The 19,874-nt window shown below is 36.3% G+C and overlaps 1 protein-coding gene across 2 annotated transcripts in view; it reads right to left on the bottom strand.

Annotated features, from left to right (window-relative positions):
- Positions 1 to 3,850: 3,850 nt before the first annotated feature.
- The window catches only part of Hmt-1 (ABC transporter ATP-binding protein/permease Hmt-1), a 92,713-nt gene continuing 76,689 nt past the window's right edge, over positions 3,851 to 19,874 (bottom strand). For both annotated transcript variants that reach the window (XM_081740056.1, XM_081740055.1), the window contains exons 13-14: positions 7,219 to 7,340; positions 3,851 to 4,669 (exon numbers count right to left, since the gene is read on the bottom strand). In XM_081740056.1, the coding sequence (XP_081596182.1) occupies positions 4,543 to 4,669; positions 7,219 to 7,340 (249 nt within the window). In that variant the 3' untranslated portion in view covers positions 3,851 to 4,542. The remainder of the gene's footprint in view (positions 4,670 to 7,218; positions 7,341 to 19,874) is intronic.

Genomic DNA, 19,874 nt, shown 5'->3' with positions numbered 1-19,874 from the left:
ATTTTATATACAAGATCAGACATTTCACCCAAAGAATACAAGAGTAGAATTTAAAAAAAAATACAACATATCGTTGTAGTTTCAGCTCCAAGAAATGACTTAAATCTCTTAAGACGCATTCATTCCTACAAGCATACCAATGCAAAAATTGCAGAAGCAGCAATGCACAGTTTCTCACGACATCTGAAGCTAATCACTTATTGGTCTCAGTTTCTTTGATCCTGAAGTCCACACAAAAGTGAAGAAAGACATGGTTACAGAGTTATTTAGAGATGGAAGTAAAGGAGAAGTCGTGCGCTCAAGATATGAGGAGGCCACGAAGAATAAAGCTCTTAGTGACTAGGGAGCACCAGGAAGCTGTTTGAAGCACTGGATATCTAGATGGATTTTTTTTTTTTTAAATTAGAAAACCCTAAAACATGGGAAACGAACGACACTTTACCCTAGTCTCAAGAACGTGTGAAAGCTCTGAATAATGTAAATGATCTGGCAGAACGAGGAATTGAGTTGATTCAAAACTTCAAATGGGAAAGTGACCAATCAGGAAGATCAGGCCCATTTTCTTCTCAAAGTTGTAGAGCAGCACAGAAAGAAATTTCCTCAACCCACGTAAATTCAATTTCAGTCAAAGAAGATTTTCATTGTTGTGTTGAATATACTTTCGAAAACTTAAATACTGAACAAATATACATTCGGAAAACAAATATTACTAAACTATGTTTCCAAAGGTATTTTTTAATTTCATAATATTTATATGTGAATTTTCACATTTTAGTGGTTTTACGTGAATTTATTAATGCATTGGGCGACCACTAAATATTGTTTAATTGTTTCAAAATTTTAGCAGTAAACATTTGAGATAAAAAGAAATAAAATTTGGTCCTGAGACCATTAAAAATACAAAAATGAATTTTCGTTGCCACCCTAATATATATATATTTAAGAAAGAGAGAATCAAGTTTCAATAGTGATGGAAAGGAATTATGCCTTGCAGTGAATCCCTTGTAATATTCATGACGCTGTAGTGGTGTTAGTTTACAAAACTGACAGAGAAGTCGTAGCTTGTTTGCTTACGTCTTACATGTTCATTCCATAGGTGCAAAAACCTGACATTGTGCTACTAGGAAAAATTGTAACTTTTTGTTGGGTTGGCAACACTGCTTCTCTGGTGACATCCCTATAGTGTCTAATGAATGTCCCTCACACTGTCCATCTTTCCGTGGAAACAAAATTTGAACGAATTTCGCCATTCCAAGGATAACCGGGATGGAATTACACAAGATTAATCCTGAATTCATTGGGGACGAAGTATACCTCACTCGTCCTCATTCTGCCCCATTTTACTGTACCACACCAAAATGTTTTTAGAAGCCGCCTTTGTACACATACTACGCTGTACTAAGTTGCTATTGATCTGTTTGATAATTTTTCTACACAAACAAATAAAATAAATAGGTCATAGTTACTGACATAAATAAAAAATGGTAACTTAAACAATTACACAAATATAGTTGGCAACACTATAGAAAATAATAATATATGAGTCTTAGACACCCCAAGTTCATATCAGACAAGATAAATTATTTTCCGTGAGAAATAATGACCTTTAATCTGTGGGCCTCAGAGCCCCCCTCCCCCCGTTGGTGTTCCATATAACCCAAAAATACCTTGGTGTTCCTAGGGTTAAGTAATTTACTTGAAGCTATCAAGGCCAAACTCAGTAAATTACGAAAGAATGTATCTCATTTATTAAAAGAAATAATAGTAAAAACAAAAAAAAAACAAAAAAAAAAAAAAAAACTTGAAGCTGACTTTGTATACAGTCTTATGCAATGTAAATTTGAGAACTTGTTGTAGGGATCCTCTCGCAACATCCTCCCCAGATCGGGCTTGGATACTCTTAACCTTTTTTCCTCCCATCTTCTAAGATAACATATCAGAATTAACGTTACATTTTGAACAGGCACACTGATGCAGAAAGACTTGAATTCGGCACTGAAACTTGCACACACTAATAAAAAGGAATTCTAAAACCATTACGCATAGTGCATATAAATATTCAGACATAATGCGGGTAAGGCCGATATGTTGATCCACATCACTCGGCCAGAGATTTTTGCCTGTTGAAGTTCCTAGAATTAATGTTTATCGATTTATTAAAGTGATTTAACTATTATGGGGATACTCTTCAACCTAATAACGTGCAGTTGACAAAAGTGAAGAAAAAATACGTTTAAAATTATTGATTATTTCAAAAATCATTATTCTCCTAAAGCATAACCTCTAGTAAGAAGGGTTAATGGTTCAATCTCTGAACACTAAAATGGTCAGGTGAGCTTATGTTGTACTATCTGATAATCTTTGGTTTTGTCATGGTTCTCTCCTTTACTTTAACTACATTCCATTAAATTCTTTCATAATCACTTTCACGCAATCATCATCCGTGTTCTTTGATGTACAGAGCATGGAAAGGTAAATAAAGATTTCGTTTCATTTTCTTCTAGAAATACATGTATGATCTTTTAGAGTGACATGACATTTTCAATAGGAACCCATAGCTTATTTTCCTTTTTTTTTTTTTTTTTTTTATTTGGAAGAAAAGAGAAGGAAGAAACTTTTTCTGGTCATAACCCATAAACCACATTTATTTGTAGCACACAAAAGTAAGAAATATGGAATTGAATACGCCATAACAATTTCCCGTTTTATTATTATTATTTTGTATTTTAAGTCACTTGTTAGTATTAAAATTACATAAAATATGAAACTATAATTTTAGAATGAGATTCAAATAGCAGAAAACAGGTCCCTCGCGCCAAAGGCGAAGCGCTACCTTTTTGGATGCTTTGTTTTGCACTTATATAAATAATATTTTCACTAAGAAAATAACGATAGGTTGTGCTTCTATTAGTTATACGTAAGCTGTAATTTTATTGTTATTTCGAAAATTTCGTATCACATAGATTCAACTAAAGATTTACATAAATTTACATAATATCAAAAGATTTACGTAAGTGACATATTATACTGTATTATGAAAGCTTATTGATCTAACTGATGTTCTCTACTGACATGATTTGAGGAGGAATAGTTTAGAACACAAACTTAATATTATTGTTATTCTGTTATTATTTCTGTATTATTATTATTATTATTATTATAGTAGTAATAATAATAATAATAATAATAATAATAAAAATAATATAGCAACTGCACTATATTAAGAAGCAATTTAGTCCAGTTTTATTGTATTAGTTATAACTATTTTTATATAAAGGAACAGAAATCAACAACTAAGTTTAGTTCAGTGATTTATCCAGTCCCCAGATGAATCGTTCAAAGAACCAGTTACCTTTTGATCGCAAACTGGATATTTTGGGGAAAGGGAGAGTTCATTAGTCTTATCATCATGTCAATCAAAGTTAGTCGCTACACGGATTAAAATGGATTTTGTAATAAACTGGACTGATTGTAAACCGCACAGAATTATTTGTCAGACAAACTTCTGTTGTTGGATGGGGGCCTGATTATGTAGTTGAACGTATCTATTAACATCATCGCTAAATCTATTACTACGTTTAACAACATTAAATATATCACAACTTTGATTATTAGTTATTACCCTCTATGTGAAAAGATAGCAAGTCATCTTAAGTGGGAAAACATTCTTCACTTGTGCTGCAAAATCACTGATAGTTGCAAAATTTATTACTTTTCGCCACGAGGTATTGTCTGAATTGATTTAAATCATTGCTAAATACTGAATATTAATACGAATCAAATTATTTCATTAAGCAGAAATTCATCTAAAGTTATTACCAAACAATAAACATTTAATAGACTAAACAAATAACGTTTAAACAAATCTTTTTATTTGTTTTTTTTTTACATCATGATTTAAACAAATTTATTAAGTAGAGATGTGTTTCAGACCTTACTATTAATATAGCAACTTTTGTTTAACAGGCAACAGACTTTTGAACCGATTACAATCAATTCATTCATACTTTTAGTTGCTACTTCCAGTCTCTTTTAAACTTAAAAAAATAACTGTATTAACTAGAACTTTATAAAATAACGATGTGAACTCTATATACTAACCATTCATATTTATTTCTTTATTATCATTTTTTATATATTGGAAACATTTCTATATACATATAGGCAAAGTATACAAATGTTTACAAAAAATCAATCTGATTTCATTACATGGCACATCTATTGTTCAGGGAAGAACACAAAAAGACATTCACATTTCTCAAATTTTTGTATTCATATTCATTAAGTATTTGAGGTGTTTCACATACGAACACACTAAAAGATACACACATACACACTATATATAAATGCGCACAAAGAATGTACTACTCAAGCAGGTGACAAACAAAGAACTCTCGCAGAATTATCAATACAGTACATTGCACTATTGAACTTAACGGCATCACTCATACTACAGTATCTAAGTTTACTAATCCAAAGTTCAATCACACACACAAATACACTCACATACAGTCTTTAAGGCCTCTTGAATTCAGATTATAATTATCTGGACTTTTTATCTTCTTCTTCTTCTCCTCTCTCTTCGTTCCTCTTTTCTGCGTCTTCGTTCTTCAATTGCTTCTCCCACATTTCGGCATATATACCGTTCATCGTTAGTAAGTCATCATGTCTGAAAGAGTTACGAGAAAAAAAAATCACATTAAAGTATTTTACACCACCAACAGAAACTTTTGTTTTAGTGTGTGTGGCACACTAAATTTCTGACAAACTATGCATAATCAAGTGATTTATTTGTGAGGAAAAATCTCTCGATTGATGAGGTCAAGCTAAGCTCATATATATACTAATTGATTGTGGATTACTGGTGACGTCAGCGCGAAGGCTCCTTGTTCCCATCAAGAAAAGGATAAGAGCCTAAACACACCGCTCATAAAATGGCTTCCAACATAAAAACAACCAACAAATACCAGATTTCTAACAATACATAAAAGGAACCTCGATCAAATATAGAATTTAAAAATTAAAATACATATCCTAAAAAAGCCTACAAGTAATAGTAATGATAAAAGAAAATAGGTAAAGGCTAAAAAGAGAACTCTCAAAAAATGTTATTCAATTGAATGCATGAAGTCAAGAATACAGTCATTACAATCACGGGTACTGCCCAAAACCTGTTAATCAGTCCTGAACTTTCTAAGAGGTCCGAGTACTGTCGTCATTCTAAGAAAATAATTAAATCTTTAGTTTTACGTTTCACGGTTATGCCGGTTAGGCTAAAAGAGACAGTGAAGATGAGAAATGAATGAAATGGTGGAATGAAGAAAGTGGGAGGGAACGGGAGAACCCCGAGAAAACCCACGAGCACGGTGTTTGTCCACCACAAAGTCCACAGGGCGCGAGCTGGGATCGAACCAGGGATCCCAAGCACCGGAGGTGAACGCTCTACCACTGAGCCACCGCGCTCCCTCGTCATTCTAAGAATGTGAAGAATACTCAAGGGACGATAGTCTTCAGGAATAGTTGTATGACGTAATAAATAGCAAAGTGTAAGATGACAGTGTCAGATATGCAACCGCGCCAGGATCACTTTATATCGGCGACTAATACGCGAAGACATCTACTAATTGTCCGAAATAGGTTTAATAGAATGGCTTATTTTCGTTGGCCTGGTTCCAATTAGCTTGTCAGTGAGAGCGCATCCGTTGGGTAAAATGTTGGGTTGGTGTGATTAAAATTTCTAACTAACTTATGTCCCTTTCAAAGACCAAAAAATTAAAACTACAATGCTTGATTAGTCAAAGTAGTTTTCGGTTACAGTGCACACTTTTGCCATCTCTCACCCAACAATTGGAATTTATGATGCAAGAAGTGTGGAATATGCGATGGGAAGAAGTCGTCAGTCGCATATTGCAATTATCCGTATCAGGGAATTTATCCCTGCCAAGAAGAGGTACAGATGCCCAAAGAGGTGGTAGTTGGTGGGTGCGACGTAAGGATAATAATTTTTGGGTGAGAAAAGGGTTTCATAGTGCAACATTGTGTTTAGCCTTTTTTCACATAAAATAAACTCAAGTGTAACTTTTTAATGGAGAGATGGAGCCTAATTAAAAGTTGATCTCCAGAAGGTATATAAGAGGTGACCAACTCCCAAGTAGTCAAAAGGAGTAGAAATCTGATGAAAACACAGTTAGTATGTTGAAACTGTTACGTGCTCGTGTTCTTAGATATTTTTATCACATAGCCTTGGTTAGTGTGTTGTTGTTTAGTTTGATAATGTGGAAACAAGACCTGATACAATAATTGTGTTTTGTATGAAACAAGATAACGAGAAAATTCGGTGTGGTTGCTACACCATACCGGCCCTAACAATCCAGTAGGCATGCCCTCATCATAGGATTAGCGTAGGGCTGATATCATATAAAATTCTTTTGTTTGCATAAACAATTTTCATTTCTTAATGTTTTTTTTTTTGCCTATATTAATTATTTTCGTTTTATTTTATTTTTTTTGTTACTATTTTTTTCTTATGAAAAATATTTTTTTGTTCATTTTAAAAATATTGATTGCGAATTGATAACCCTGATTGATGTTTTTCAGTATCATTCCAACGACGTACTGTAATCATGCATGCCAGAACAAGATTCTACGTAAGACATCGAGATTAACAACAGCATGAAGCAGTTAGTGGGTGAAAGTAGAAAATAGTACTATTATTCTATCAACAGAAGCAAAGACAATTTATCTCAGAATCGAAGAAAGAGAAATTTACGAGCAGTTATATATAAACAAACTCCCTAAAAAGGGCGGAAAATATTTACATTCGCATTTTTACAGCTTGAACAGCGATAAATACTTAAAAAAACAAAGTACTGAAAACTGAACAACAAAAAAGAGCGTCTTCGATTACACAATCATATAACGAAACATTTTCTCTGAGTAAATTCACGATTGTGCGTATCCCATTTTAAACAAGAAAACTAACTTTTTTACTTCGTTAATTGAGCAATCTTATATGCATTCTTATTTCAGGCGGAGCACTGACCTCACGAGCAGAAAACCAGTCTGACTGATAACTGAGCAGACTACGTGTGTAATGGTTAACGCATTGGCACGGTAAACTAAAGAGGCGAGTTCGATTCTCGGGCCAGTTTTACATTTTTCACCCGTTGAACAAAACTGAATGAGGATCCTTGCCTTGTTAAAATGCATGACACTTACCTTCCCCTCTCTACAATCTCCCCGTCTTTAAGGACTAGAATCTCATCTGCATGAATTATAGTGGAAAGTCTGTGAGCAATGATAATAGTCGTTCGATTCGTACATACGTGGCTCAATGCTGCCTGTAACACAGAGAAAAAAACTGAATTAAATAACATTAAAAATTTAAATCATTAAAGTAGATTTACAGATCAACCTCAATTTTTATTTTACTATGGTGCCTACCCATCATGGATCAAAAAATTAAAGTATGAATCAAAGACTTTGAGAGCAATAATTTAAAGTTGATGGATATTTTCCAGAACTGATCGTATTTTATTTCATGACAAATAGAAGACAGAATATTCTACGTATCACATGTCTGAAGAGAAAGACTTAATAAACACTAAAATCTGTTCTGCAGGCATTCTCGATAAAGAAAATTTAGTTTAATTCGGTCGTTTCATACTGGTAGCTGTATGACGTCAGTACATTCCTTTCTGTTCGGAGCAGATACCTGGAGAATCAGTAAGTACAGAGGACGGGGTAGAATGAAACAGTTAATAACAGTTTAGAAGTATTCATAGTGCATGTGTAGTCATGAGACTACACGTGGTGTACCTAAAAGAATATCAAACCCACTGATGAAGTTCTTTGCATTACCACTGCTTTAACAACGTACAAATCCCTGTCTGTTCCATATACTGCTTATTGCATTCACGGAGAATGAGAGAAGCAGACGCCATCCGAGCTGGAAATGGCTGGTTTCGATTTCAAAAAAAGAGACAGGGTATAAATGAGGAAAGAACACGATGAAAATACTCTGATCAGATATATCCGAACACCATGCAAGATGTGTGTTGCGCATAGTAGGCCACACTTACTGCCACCTACAGTGACGTGAGCAAAGAGAGAGACCAAAGCAAGCAGCACAATGTAGAAGACAGTAGAATGGATCAGTTTAAGAAGCTTACGGGCTTCGAACGTGGTGAAGTGATTGGGTGCCACAGATGTACCAAGTCAGTGTGCGAAATATCCACTCCCCTAAACATCCCAAAGTTTACTGTAGTGGATATCATAGTCAAACGAAAACATGATGGGATGTGTACAACTGCAGAAATGTTCAGGGCGAGCGCCCATGTTGACAGTCAGAGACCGCTGAGTGTTGATGGGACGTGGGAATCAAACAAGAATTCACAACCAGGCCAGAATGTAATACTAACAGCATGACTGTACGACGTGAGATGCGAAAACTCGGTTACCATAGACAAGCGACTGCCCATAAACCCCACATCACAAATATAAATGAAATAAATGCGAAGCGCCACCTCGCACCTAGTCAATGGAATAGTGGCAAGCCGTGATGTGAAGTGATGAATCTCATTATACCACATAGCCATCCGATGGTCAAGTGTGAGTGTGGTGAATGCCTGGTGAACAACATCTGCCCCTATGTAGTGCAGACTCTGAAATTCAGTTGAGGTGGAGTTACAGTGTGGGTGTTTTTCCTGGAAGGGGTTAGGCCCCCTCATTCTTTTGCACAGAAACACCAAGGATTAATCTAACTGATTTTCTCTACTGATATGATTGGTGGAGGAATAGTTTAGAACGCAAACTTAATATTATTATGTTGACAACATAATAATATCAACAGTTTTGGATTATATTGACATTTTAACCACGTTCACGCTGCCTACCATTGCACAAGAGTTCGGGGATACTGATTGTGTGTTTCAACACGGTAGCGCACCTATCCACACTGCGGGCCGTGTAGGAGAGTAGTTTCAAGACAATAATGTCCCACTTATGGCCTGGCCTGCGCAAAGTCCCGACTAAATACCACTGAACATCTACAGGATGTTTTGTAACGCCAATTTCGTGCCAGACCATTTCGACCCACACTAACTTCTTACTACCGAGAATTCTACAGATGAACAGATGTAATTTCCAGTGTTTCAATACTTATCATTTGGCTTCGAAGATTGCCATGTTCGTTATTCACATTGATTCTTTTCGAATATCACAAGAATGCATTCTAGGATAGTTATCTTATTTTTTTTTTTTTTTTTTACATATATGGAAATGAAAATATAAGCAAACAATAAGTATATATATTTCCCTTGTTCCCTGCAGTCCGTACACCCATAATGGTTTTTGTCTATTCTTCCAACAACATGCACAATGGAAAAGTCCTTCGGTATGCACAGGAGTGTGAAAAACGATTACGTAATTTGTTCATGCTGAGTGTTCATAGAGAAAAGATAAGAGTCAACAGACCTATACAAGAAAGTGATTGATGAGTTTGAAAAGGAAACTTCTGTTCAAAAAGAAAAGGTGAAAATCCTTTTTAACAATGTAGTAAATCGAAAGACAATGTTATCTGTTGATTCTCTCAATTTATGTATGTGTCATTGTATATTTGCATATTGCATTTTATTGTAGTTATTTAATTAACAATTTTTTGTTTATGAACTTTGACCAGTGATATGTAGGCTTCAAGAATCTGACAGAATTTTCGTACAGACGGCACCAGTGTGCAACTAATTATACTTCTCAAATAGCATTATTCTTAAAAACTATTATAATTTTTAGATACTGTAAACATGCTTTTAAAATATTGGAACACTCCACTTCAATTAGTAGCAAATAATGTTCAACTTTTATTTATGTGCTTTTGAGGGAAAGTCCAAAATTCTGCCAATGTAATATTTAAAATTATAGTCCTGCACATAGAGGGCCTGCCAGTTGTCTCCCCTTGAAACCAATCATAAGACACCCATGTGAACATACCTACAAAATATATTTACAGCTTAAAAACAGGACCTAAAAAAAAAAAAAAAAAAAATGCCGTATTTATTTATTAACTATCATTTCATTCCGCTTTCAAAAATTCATGAATTCTCTCGATAACAATCGAAATGGACGAATACTATAATGAACGAAAGTTTTACTACTGCTATTTAGAAATAAACTTCACTGGGACAGGACGAAAATGGAATAGGAATAATCGAGCATCAAAATCAGAGAATGTAAGATAATAATTTGATTCATGGAAATACTCACAGAGCGACATCAAGCATATGGGAAATGAATGATCATTGACATACAAAATAAATACTTACCTTTTCATACTCCTAAAGAAATAATATCCAATATTTCACACACTCGATCGGCTATCCACTATCAAGGACTGTAGAGGCTTAAAAGATATCCAGCACCAAGATATTCACATGCTTAGCTTCGACTTCAGTGGACACCCACAATTTTTTAAAAGCATGTAAAGTATATTAAGATAGTAACATATTTTAATAGTTCACTGTAGTTTTCTCCCTCCACTTAAAACCAACAGCTTTAGCCTGTTACGAGGTAACCATGAGTATTTATATCCATGTCCACATATAATCTCCAGTTTCCAACATTCATGCACCATGGAATCCAAACGGAGTACAATGTTGCCATATCCTGTATTAGGTGCATAAATAATTTGTAAACTATGTACAGAAATTTCGGTGTAATCAAGAAATTTGTAATGTAGTCGACTGATTTACCTCAATTACACACAACAAAACTTAATTCTGCTGTTTGATATTTGTTGATGCAATCTAAAATAATGATATCCTATCCTCTACCTAAACTCTCTTTTTCGCTGTTTAATTTTGGATTTTTCGTTCTGATGAAATATGCTTCAAAACTTTCCTTTCACAAGTTATTTGGTCAGTTATAAAACATTCTCCCGGGACTCCCTTAAATTTTTTTAAAGGTAAATATAAATAACTAATCTATTACATTTTCTACATTACACAGAAATTTCTAAACAGAAGTTTACAAATTATTTATGCGTATGAATATGGCAACATGGTACTCTGTTTGGATTCCATGGTCATGTATGGGAAACTGAAGGTTATGTCTTGAAGTGGATATAAATACTTGTAGTTATCTGAAAAAAATAAATTTCAATGGGTAAATATCTGTTGGTGTTAAGTGCACGTATACTAGGACCAAATCCTAAAAAGGGGGAACGCATACACAGGGTAGTTCTCCCCCCCCCCCAAAAAAAAATAGAGTGAGCTATTAAAAAATACGTTACTATGTTAAAACTATAACGACTGTTGTATTCATTGCCAGTTACTGCGGATCAGGGCCATTAGACCTGTCTTGACCTGGGGCGTTTTTTCTAAAGTCATTGTTTTTAATAATTTTAATATGTTTATTGATGATTTTCTTGGTTATACCTGGCAACGGCGCCGACTTTCAAAAATTTATGTGGATGCATATTAATGGCAGGACGTATTAGCCTATATGTTTTCAGGGAAGTCTCGATATTTGATTGATTTATTTTAAGTTAAATTTTTTTATGAACACGGTCATAAAGGGCTGTGCTGTGATAAAGTAAAATATACCGGTACGATAAGGATAAGTTGGGGCTGTCCTAGCCCAGTCGGTAATACAGCTGACTCAAACGCAAGAGAAACGGATTCAAGCTCGGGTCCAAACTAAATATCTTGTGGATGCGCCGCACCCACAAGATTATTTGTGTGGGTGCCGGAGCCCCGGAGCACCCACGTAGTCAGCGCGCATGATTCCTAGTATTTACAAATATTCAATATGTTTCTCAGCCTTGGTTACAACTAAGCATTCACTAACATTTGTTACACACAACTTCTGAATGTTCATTAGAAACATTTTTCTTACATTTGAAGCACATTGTTTTGCTTTTCCTATCGAGTTTCGATGGACAAATGTGACATCTCTTCATGCAATTCTTCTTGGAGATATGTATGTCCTCAATATGGCTGGGCCCAATAGGCCTGTCCGTCCGTAAAGGGAGTCATTCATAATTATGACGAAACTAATGGAAATTGAAAACAAGCAAAACAAGATCTTGGTTGTCCTTAAAAATGATGAAAAGTCGCGAGAGCTGAGGTTACTAGCTTGTGGTGTAACATATAAAATATTTTAAAAAATTCAATTCGGGTCCAACGGACCTATCCGTCGTTATAGGGTTAATATTCGATAATTCTTTTCAAAAAATAATTATAAAGATGTCACTCTCCTCTATGTCCTTGATAATGGATACTCGATTAAGTGTTCAAAATATTGCATATTATTTCCTCAGGAATACAAAATGGTTAGCCTTACTTTGTTTGGTGATAGTAATATGTATTCCATTCGCTCTATCAGTCATCATTAACATACTCTATATACAAGGGAGATTTTTATTTAACCTCCGTTACACCACCAGAGAAAGTATTTGAAATGGTGAAACGCTGATAAACTAAATCTGTTTATTGAAGGTAGCGCTTCCCCATACCAAAACGCATCTCTGTCGTTCAATTACTGTGGAGTGCAGAGCGTGAAAACGTACCGACTTGAATGAAAGCGCGCGCCAAGTGTGAACTACGTGATGTAATTCGATTTTTCCAGGTGGAAAGGCACAATACAGCCCAGTGGCGTACATACTGGTTTGATAGCTTGGGCTATCACTAACCTTTATAACATCTGCACATTATTATTATTATTATTATTATTATTATTATTATTATTATTATTATTATTATTATTATTATTATTATTATTATTGGAGTTTAGTTTGCACGTTATTATATAGACTTCAAAATAAGAATAAACCTTACAACACACTTTCCTTTTTATCAAGTAGATAAATATGATTTTCTCTTCACTAGCAAGACTTATATATTATCTTATTAGTATTACGGAACAATGATCGTATCTTTCTACCTTTTTTTGTTCCGTGAAGCAACGCTACATTTTGCTTTGGAAAAAGTAACCCAACTCACCAGACAAAATGGAAGCTAATCGAGTAATAAAGAACGCTGAAATAGGCGATTAGCCAACAAAGGAGCCTCAGTCTGTAAGAGCCTTGACAACGAAACGCAAATAATCAAACAAGTATTTATAACAGCTATGCCAACTATCGCAAAATACTGTAAAGCAGAAAATGTTTGGTGCGTTGACGCAAACCGCTACCGAATGAGCCTCAAGATGTCCGAGACAATTCCCAAAGACCTCCAAAATGCCTCGTTATTCCTCGTGTAATTTCCCATTACTCTTCGTGTGGTGGACAAACACTGCTCGTGGGTTTTCTCGGGGCTCTCCCGTTTCCTCCCACTTTCTTCGTTCCACCATTTCACTCATTTCTCATTATCACCGTCTTCTTTAGCCTAACCGGCATAATCGTGGGATGTAAAACTTAAAGATTTCATTTCACTTTTTCCCTTTACTCTTTGCTCACGCCCAAGAAACCGATTTCTCTAAAGGCAACTGGTGTTACCTGGCAGCCCGTTCATACGCTGTGGGCGGAGGTGGAGCGAAGGGGAATGAAGGTGAAGCAAAGGATAAGATTCTTGCTGTAGTAGCTAGAGAGTCATTACTGCTGTGTTGTCATATCGAAGACCTCTTAAGATAGCGGGACAACTGGGTGCGAAGAAGTTAGTTGATCTTTCTAAATACATACAGTTCTCAGAAACTTGTATGAAAGCAGATACTAAAGTGCAAATTTTTCAATATAATTTAGTTTATATTAGAATAACTTTATTTTGTAATATTCTAGGGCTATCACCGGTAGGCCCGGTAGCGCACAAAATATCCCACTGATACAGCTGCAATTCATTGTCAAATAATTAGGGAGTACGATGGGAAATCTATAAGTGATTTCTGTATGCACCATTAGCGGTCTGTCAAGTGAGGCAGGCCTCACCTATATTTGGACTAAATGGACTTTTTGCAATAAAACTTATTTCAAATTATTTAATGTATAACACAAAACAAACGTCTTAAAATTCATTTACTCAAGTGTAGAAAATGTTTGTAAAATAATACAGAATTTAATAAAAACTAGCATATATTACCCGCTACGCTGGGTTGAAATTAAAATTTAAATGCACAACTCCGTATCTCATGTGTTTAGTACCCGTGAAATATACTGTTTTCGTCTTTAATGGTATCGATTTAAACAGCATCGGAAAGATCATTGATCGTCTAGACGACCCCGAAAACCATGGATTCGACACTAATATTGGTCATTTTCGATCATTTATATATAGCTCTCTCTCCTCCGTGCTCCGGAACACGACATCACAATTATCACTGTTAATCTCAGCTACTGCTAACACTATGGACTCAACACTAATATTAGTTATTTTCCATCATTTTATCCCCTCCCCTCCCCTCCGTTGTACCCTCCCCCTCCCCAACTATCAGGGCTAAATTTGGTTTGAAACATCATCAGAAGTGTCATGGTTTGTCTCATCGACCCCGAAAACTATGGATTCAACACTAATATCGGTGATTTCTGATCATTTTTAAATTTCTCTCCCCCACCCTCTCCCCTACGGTATATATAGCTCCCCCTCCTCCGTGCTGCAGCACACGGCATCAGAACTGTCACTGTTAATCTCAGCTACTCCTATAAGTATGGATTCGACACTACTATTAGTCATTTTTGATCATTTTTAAATGTTATCCCCCTCTCCTACGTGTACCCTTTCCCACCTCAACTATCACGGCTGAATTTGGATTGAAACAGCATCAGAAGTGTCACTGTTTCTCTCATCGATCCCGAAAACTATGGATTCAACATTAATATTGGTCATTTTTGATAATTTTTAAATTTCTCTCTCTCCCTCTCCCTCTACCCTACGTTGAATCGTCAAAGTGAATATCCTAAAGTAATCTCTGTCCCTAAACTCATATATGTTGAAAATTTGATTGAGATCGGTCGGGTGGTTCGAGAGTGATGAAGTCACAAAGGCAGACATTTAAATTTTAATTTTGTTTACATATATCTCCTCCCACCCCTCCCCTAGGTTGGCTCGTCAAAGTGAAACGATAAAAAACAACCAAGGCCCGACACTCATACATGTTGAAAATTTGATCGAGATCGGTCGGGCGGTTCAGGAGATTTAGTCACAAACATAGTGATTTTCAATTTTATATATATAGATTAAAGACAAAAACGAGAATTTATATTCTTTGCCATGATAATTTCAGTTTTAAGAATTCCAATCCTGTATTGAGGCCTGAAACAGATTTGGCCTCCTCAGCAGCGAAGCACTATTGACAAAGAAAACATCCCTCTTACAGTCTGAAAGGGTGAGGGGGTAACCTAAGAGCAATAGTTTTGGGTTAGGAATTACTTCAATGTTCTGTGTCTCAAGGGAGGTCAGTTGAAAATGTGCCTGCCCACACGCACTGCGCATGGTGAACCAGAGAGTGACATCTGTCATACTCTTCGTTGTTACCTAGATACGGGCATGCAGTGTAGCAAATTGAATAAATTTAAACGTAAGCGTTGGTTATATGCTACTTCCTTTATATTAACAACATTTAAACTTTTAGAACGTTTTACTGAGGGAGTATAACATTTCCTTTGAAGGGAATTTTTAATATCTTGTTTCAAAATATACAGTGGTCTATACTTATTTCTAGTAAACGTGCCAAAAACGTTGACGGTAAAAGAAAAAATAATATAACCGTTATGGCAATCCTGTGAAACACACTTTTGTAGTAAGAGCGCAAAAATCGACGGATACCGGGTGTAAATCGTGATTTTCTGCATGTTTTATCTTGTTTTCAAGCGATATTGTGTGTTGTAAGATCCTTACGTGTGTGGTATTTTTTGTGAGTTGTTTCCAAGCTATATTGTACGTTTGTAGGATATTTATGTGTGGGATATTTTTTGTAATTTTGTGACAGTATGTTAGAACGTTGGTCTTGTGGTGAATTAATGTGTACTGATGGAGGACATTGGCTCGTGTGATGCCATCCTTTCGTTGTTAAACAACTTTCTAGGTAAAGTGAAGTGGCTCAACGGGCTATTGTTAACAATGGATCCCCTACCCCTAATTTATCATTGATTCAGCTAGAGAGTAAGAAGGCTAGAACTTTTAAGAAATATTGGTACTATGCAGTAGTATTGTAGTTGGTGTACACATTGTTTCTACCAGACATGTTTTTGAAGGGCAGTGCCCCCCCCCCCGGAGACCAAAATAATACTTTATAATATAATAATAAATAGTACCAGAAGTGCCCCTCCGAATACTAAGTGTGACTCCCCGGAACATTTTTTTTATTTGTAAGAAACACTGGCGTATACATGTTGGTATACATGTGTTTAGTATACATGTTTTCTCTATTTTCCAACCCGGTGGTCGTTATCTTAAAAGTAATGTTATTTTTGTAGCAAAATATAAGAAAATATACATTAACGAATCACTTCGTCTTCTCCAGATATAACATTATCAGTGACGTCAATAACACCTCTACAACGCGGCAAACCTTGACTTTTACGACCTCCTCAGGTGATTGGTTTCATTAATTACTAGGAGCCCGAAAGTCCGGGTAAAATCCTGCAAGGGGAGGAGGAAGAGCAAGTTTTACCGCCACTGAACACTATGACCCGGTTTCCTGTGCCTCACTTATTTATTTAGCCACGAAGCGCCTCTGGTATGCACAAAGTGTTACAGTGAGTTTACACAACGATTACCGTCGTACACGACGAAAATTAAGGATTGAAACCTGCACCTGAAGACTGCGTAATGAACGCGTGAGTCATGTGATTAGCATTTTTGAACTTATAACCGCCACCAGGTTATAGAAGTATCTTTTGTGGACGCTCTGTATATTTCGTAAAGACAGTGACTATTTTTTCGATTTATACTTTGTTCTGCGACGCATATAAGTTCTTTCTTCGGTGGGAATTGCTTCTTTCCCACACAACTGGACAAAGAAGTCTTTCATTGTTTTCTCATATATATATTTAAAACATTGCTTTTTGGTGAGAATATTTGTCAGCGACGAACCTTTTCAGTGTTTCTCCTTGACTTATTATTATGCACAGTATATATTCTGCAGCTATTTGGAACTGAATTGTTTTCTTTAATCGCTTATGGAAATATTGCAATAGTTTAGAGAAATACTGGCTGACCAGATGTTTAAGTGACCAAAGTGACGCCAGTCACGTTGGTTTTGCAGTTCCTTATCTGTACTTTCTCACGCCCGAGTTATCGCAGTGTCTCGTGCGTCGTAGCCAGTAGACTAAAATTAACATAAATTATTTTCTGTATTCCGTTTGCATGTGCATACAGGTGATCTAACTGAGTGGTTTTTGGAATGAACTGCCAACCCTCTTCAGTCAACCATTGCCGCTCTCATCTTGAACTTTTGAGCTCGGGGAGTTTAACTCCAGTATTGTGAGCAGCCACCACGCACGCTGCGTCGGGAATCAAGTATGATTTTGTGTTAAGGGGCACAAGCTATTAGTCGGCGAAGGACGTTTTCTTACGGCTAGTCCCAACTAGTGAAGTCCCAGGTTCTCAAACCTTGTGCGTACATGTCAGTTATATACGCGCCCTCCAACACCAGCATTCTACTTTTTAATTTGCTCAAGACTCATCTTTACGCTTCAGGATTGTTTGGCGCAGCAACTGGATTTCTACGCGGGATTGTCTCGGCAACTTTTACCCCAGTGCTAATCCCCCAAGTGCGTCAAGGTGTGAGAGAAGCATTCGTAGTGAAATTTCAGATATAATCTCATATATATATATAAAGGGCTATATTGCATTAAAAGGGCAAAGTGTAATTTTAGTAATGAAGATTATTCTACATATTATGTGTTGAGTGTTGTGTTCATTTCTCTTCGTTATTTTTTTTATACAATAGCATTCTAATAAATAAGTATAGTGTTATTTAATCCAGTGTGTTTTCGTTGTTTTTGTGTGAGTGATGTTTGCGTGCGTTATGGTCTGGATGACCGTCTGATCGTCCGTGAGGTTTTCGAGATGAGACACCCGAACCTCTCGGTGCCTAATGCTCGTCTCATCATTGAGACCGACGAGCGATTTGGAAGCAATTTGTAACCCTTCTTGGAGAGGTCCTTCATCGTCCTATCCAGGTAAGTTCAGGTATCAGGAAAATACTTATTGGTAGGACCATGAACCCCAAACAGCGACTCGAACACGGAGTGGTTACAAATAAATGGCCGCCCGAACAGCGACACGAACTTGAATTGGATACAAACTGACTGATCCTGGAATTTCAGGGAACTCAACAGCCGCCTCGACAGATCGAATTACAACATGTAGTTCACACTTAGCGGGCCCTTCGATTCAACTCGATAAATTTTCAGCCTGGCTATTTCACAATGATTGAACGGCAGAGTCTGTTTTTGGTATGGGGATGTGCGATCTCCAATAAACAGACTTGGCAAATCCACGCTTTGCCATCTCACGTGGTTTTTCTTTGTTTTTAACGAAGGTTGAAAAAAGGAAACCTTCCTCGTGTAAAACTTTAAACATTATGGATTACTATTATATTTTTATACACACACACACACACACACACACACATACATATATATATATTGGACGATCCTATTCAACTTACATTCTCTGTTTATGTCTGTTTGGGTCAAATTTTGCCATCAATTTTCCAGCTCTATCTACCATTTGATTAGTTAAAAATTTTGCACAATGTTTATCTCTGGTAGCTATATAATATTTCTCAGTTCTGACGCAGACTCTATATGTATATACGGACACAATTAAGATTTCTGAGAACTGAATACAATTATGAAGTCAGAACGTGTTCATGGATAATTGTTACACAAACAGTCCTTATTTCCACCACAAGAATCTTTAATAGCTCTCATGAAGCTAACAAATTAATATATATGTATCCCACGGAGGTAGAAATCAAGTTAACGTTGCCCAAAGAAGTCGGTCAGTGCATGAGTCACATCGTCGAAAGTTTGTAACTTCTGTCCCCATAGATGGTTGTCTAACGAATAAAGTAAGTGATAATCCAGCGGTGCAATATCTGAAGAATATAGGAGAAGCATTAGCGTTTCCTAACCAAGTTAGACGATTGTGTCTCGAGTGACATTTGACTATGTTGTCTGAAGCAGAATAATATATCTACGATTCATAAGAACTGGCTACATGTTTTCAGTTTTCCACACACACGTTTCACTTGCTGCGAGAACGTAGCTGCATTGATCGTCTGGCCAGATTGTAGCAGTTTGCAGTGCACGATAACTTGAACAGTCCACCAAACAGTCTAATCTTTCGTTGATGCAGTGAAGGTTTTAGCTGTTTGAGTGTAGGTTCATGCGATGCCAATTAATGATAATAGCGACTGGACTATTGTAAACAAACTCAAGAATCGTACTTCTCACAACACGCCAATATTTTGTCCTGATTCTTATCTTGCCGAGCCAACAAAGAAACAGAGGCATTTTCTTATCTTTCTGAGAGGCTGTCAACTCATATGAAAATCACCGTCCCACTTTATACAGTTTCCAGATAGGTGAGTGGGTGGAGTGGAGGTTGACGAATGGTTTCTGCAATGCAATTGAGTGCTTTTCCCAATGCTTTACATGCTTGGTCATGATTCGCCTCGAGTGTCTCGTTGTTTATGCTTGTGGACGTCCCGTATATGATGTGTCCTCGAGGGATTCACTGCCGATCTTAAATTTGTTAAACCACTGTTATACTGTCCGCTCATTTACAACATCTCTATCAAATGGGCGTTTGTACTCAGTTTAACCTTTTAAAGCATATAGGCCTGCTTGGCAAACCCATGTTTGACGTGCTCTCACTCACGTTCTCGTTTGACTGTAGCGACCACAACCACCAGGCTACAAATGGCAATACCTAGGT

Source organism: Thermobia domestica, chromosome 15 (assembly GCF_964235325.1).
Source record: "Thermobia domestica chromosome 15, izTheDome1.hap1.1, whole genome shotgun sequence".
NCBI classification, from domain to species: Eukaryota; Metazoa; Arthropoda; class Insecta; order Zygentoma; family Lepismatidae; genus Thermobia; species Thermobia domestica.
This window is presented reverse-complemented; position numbering and strand designations above follow the sequence as displayed.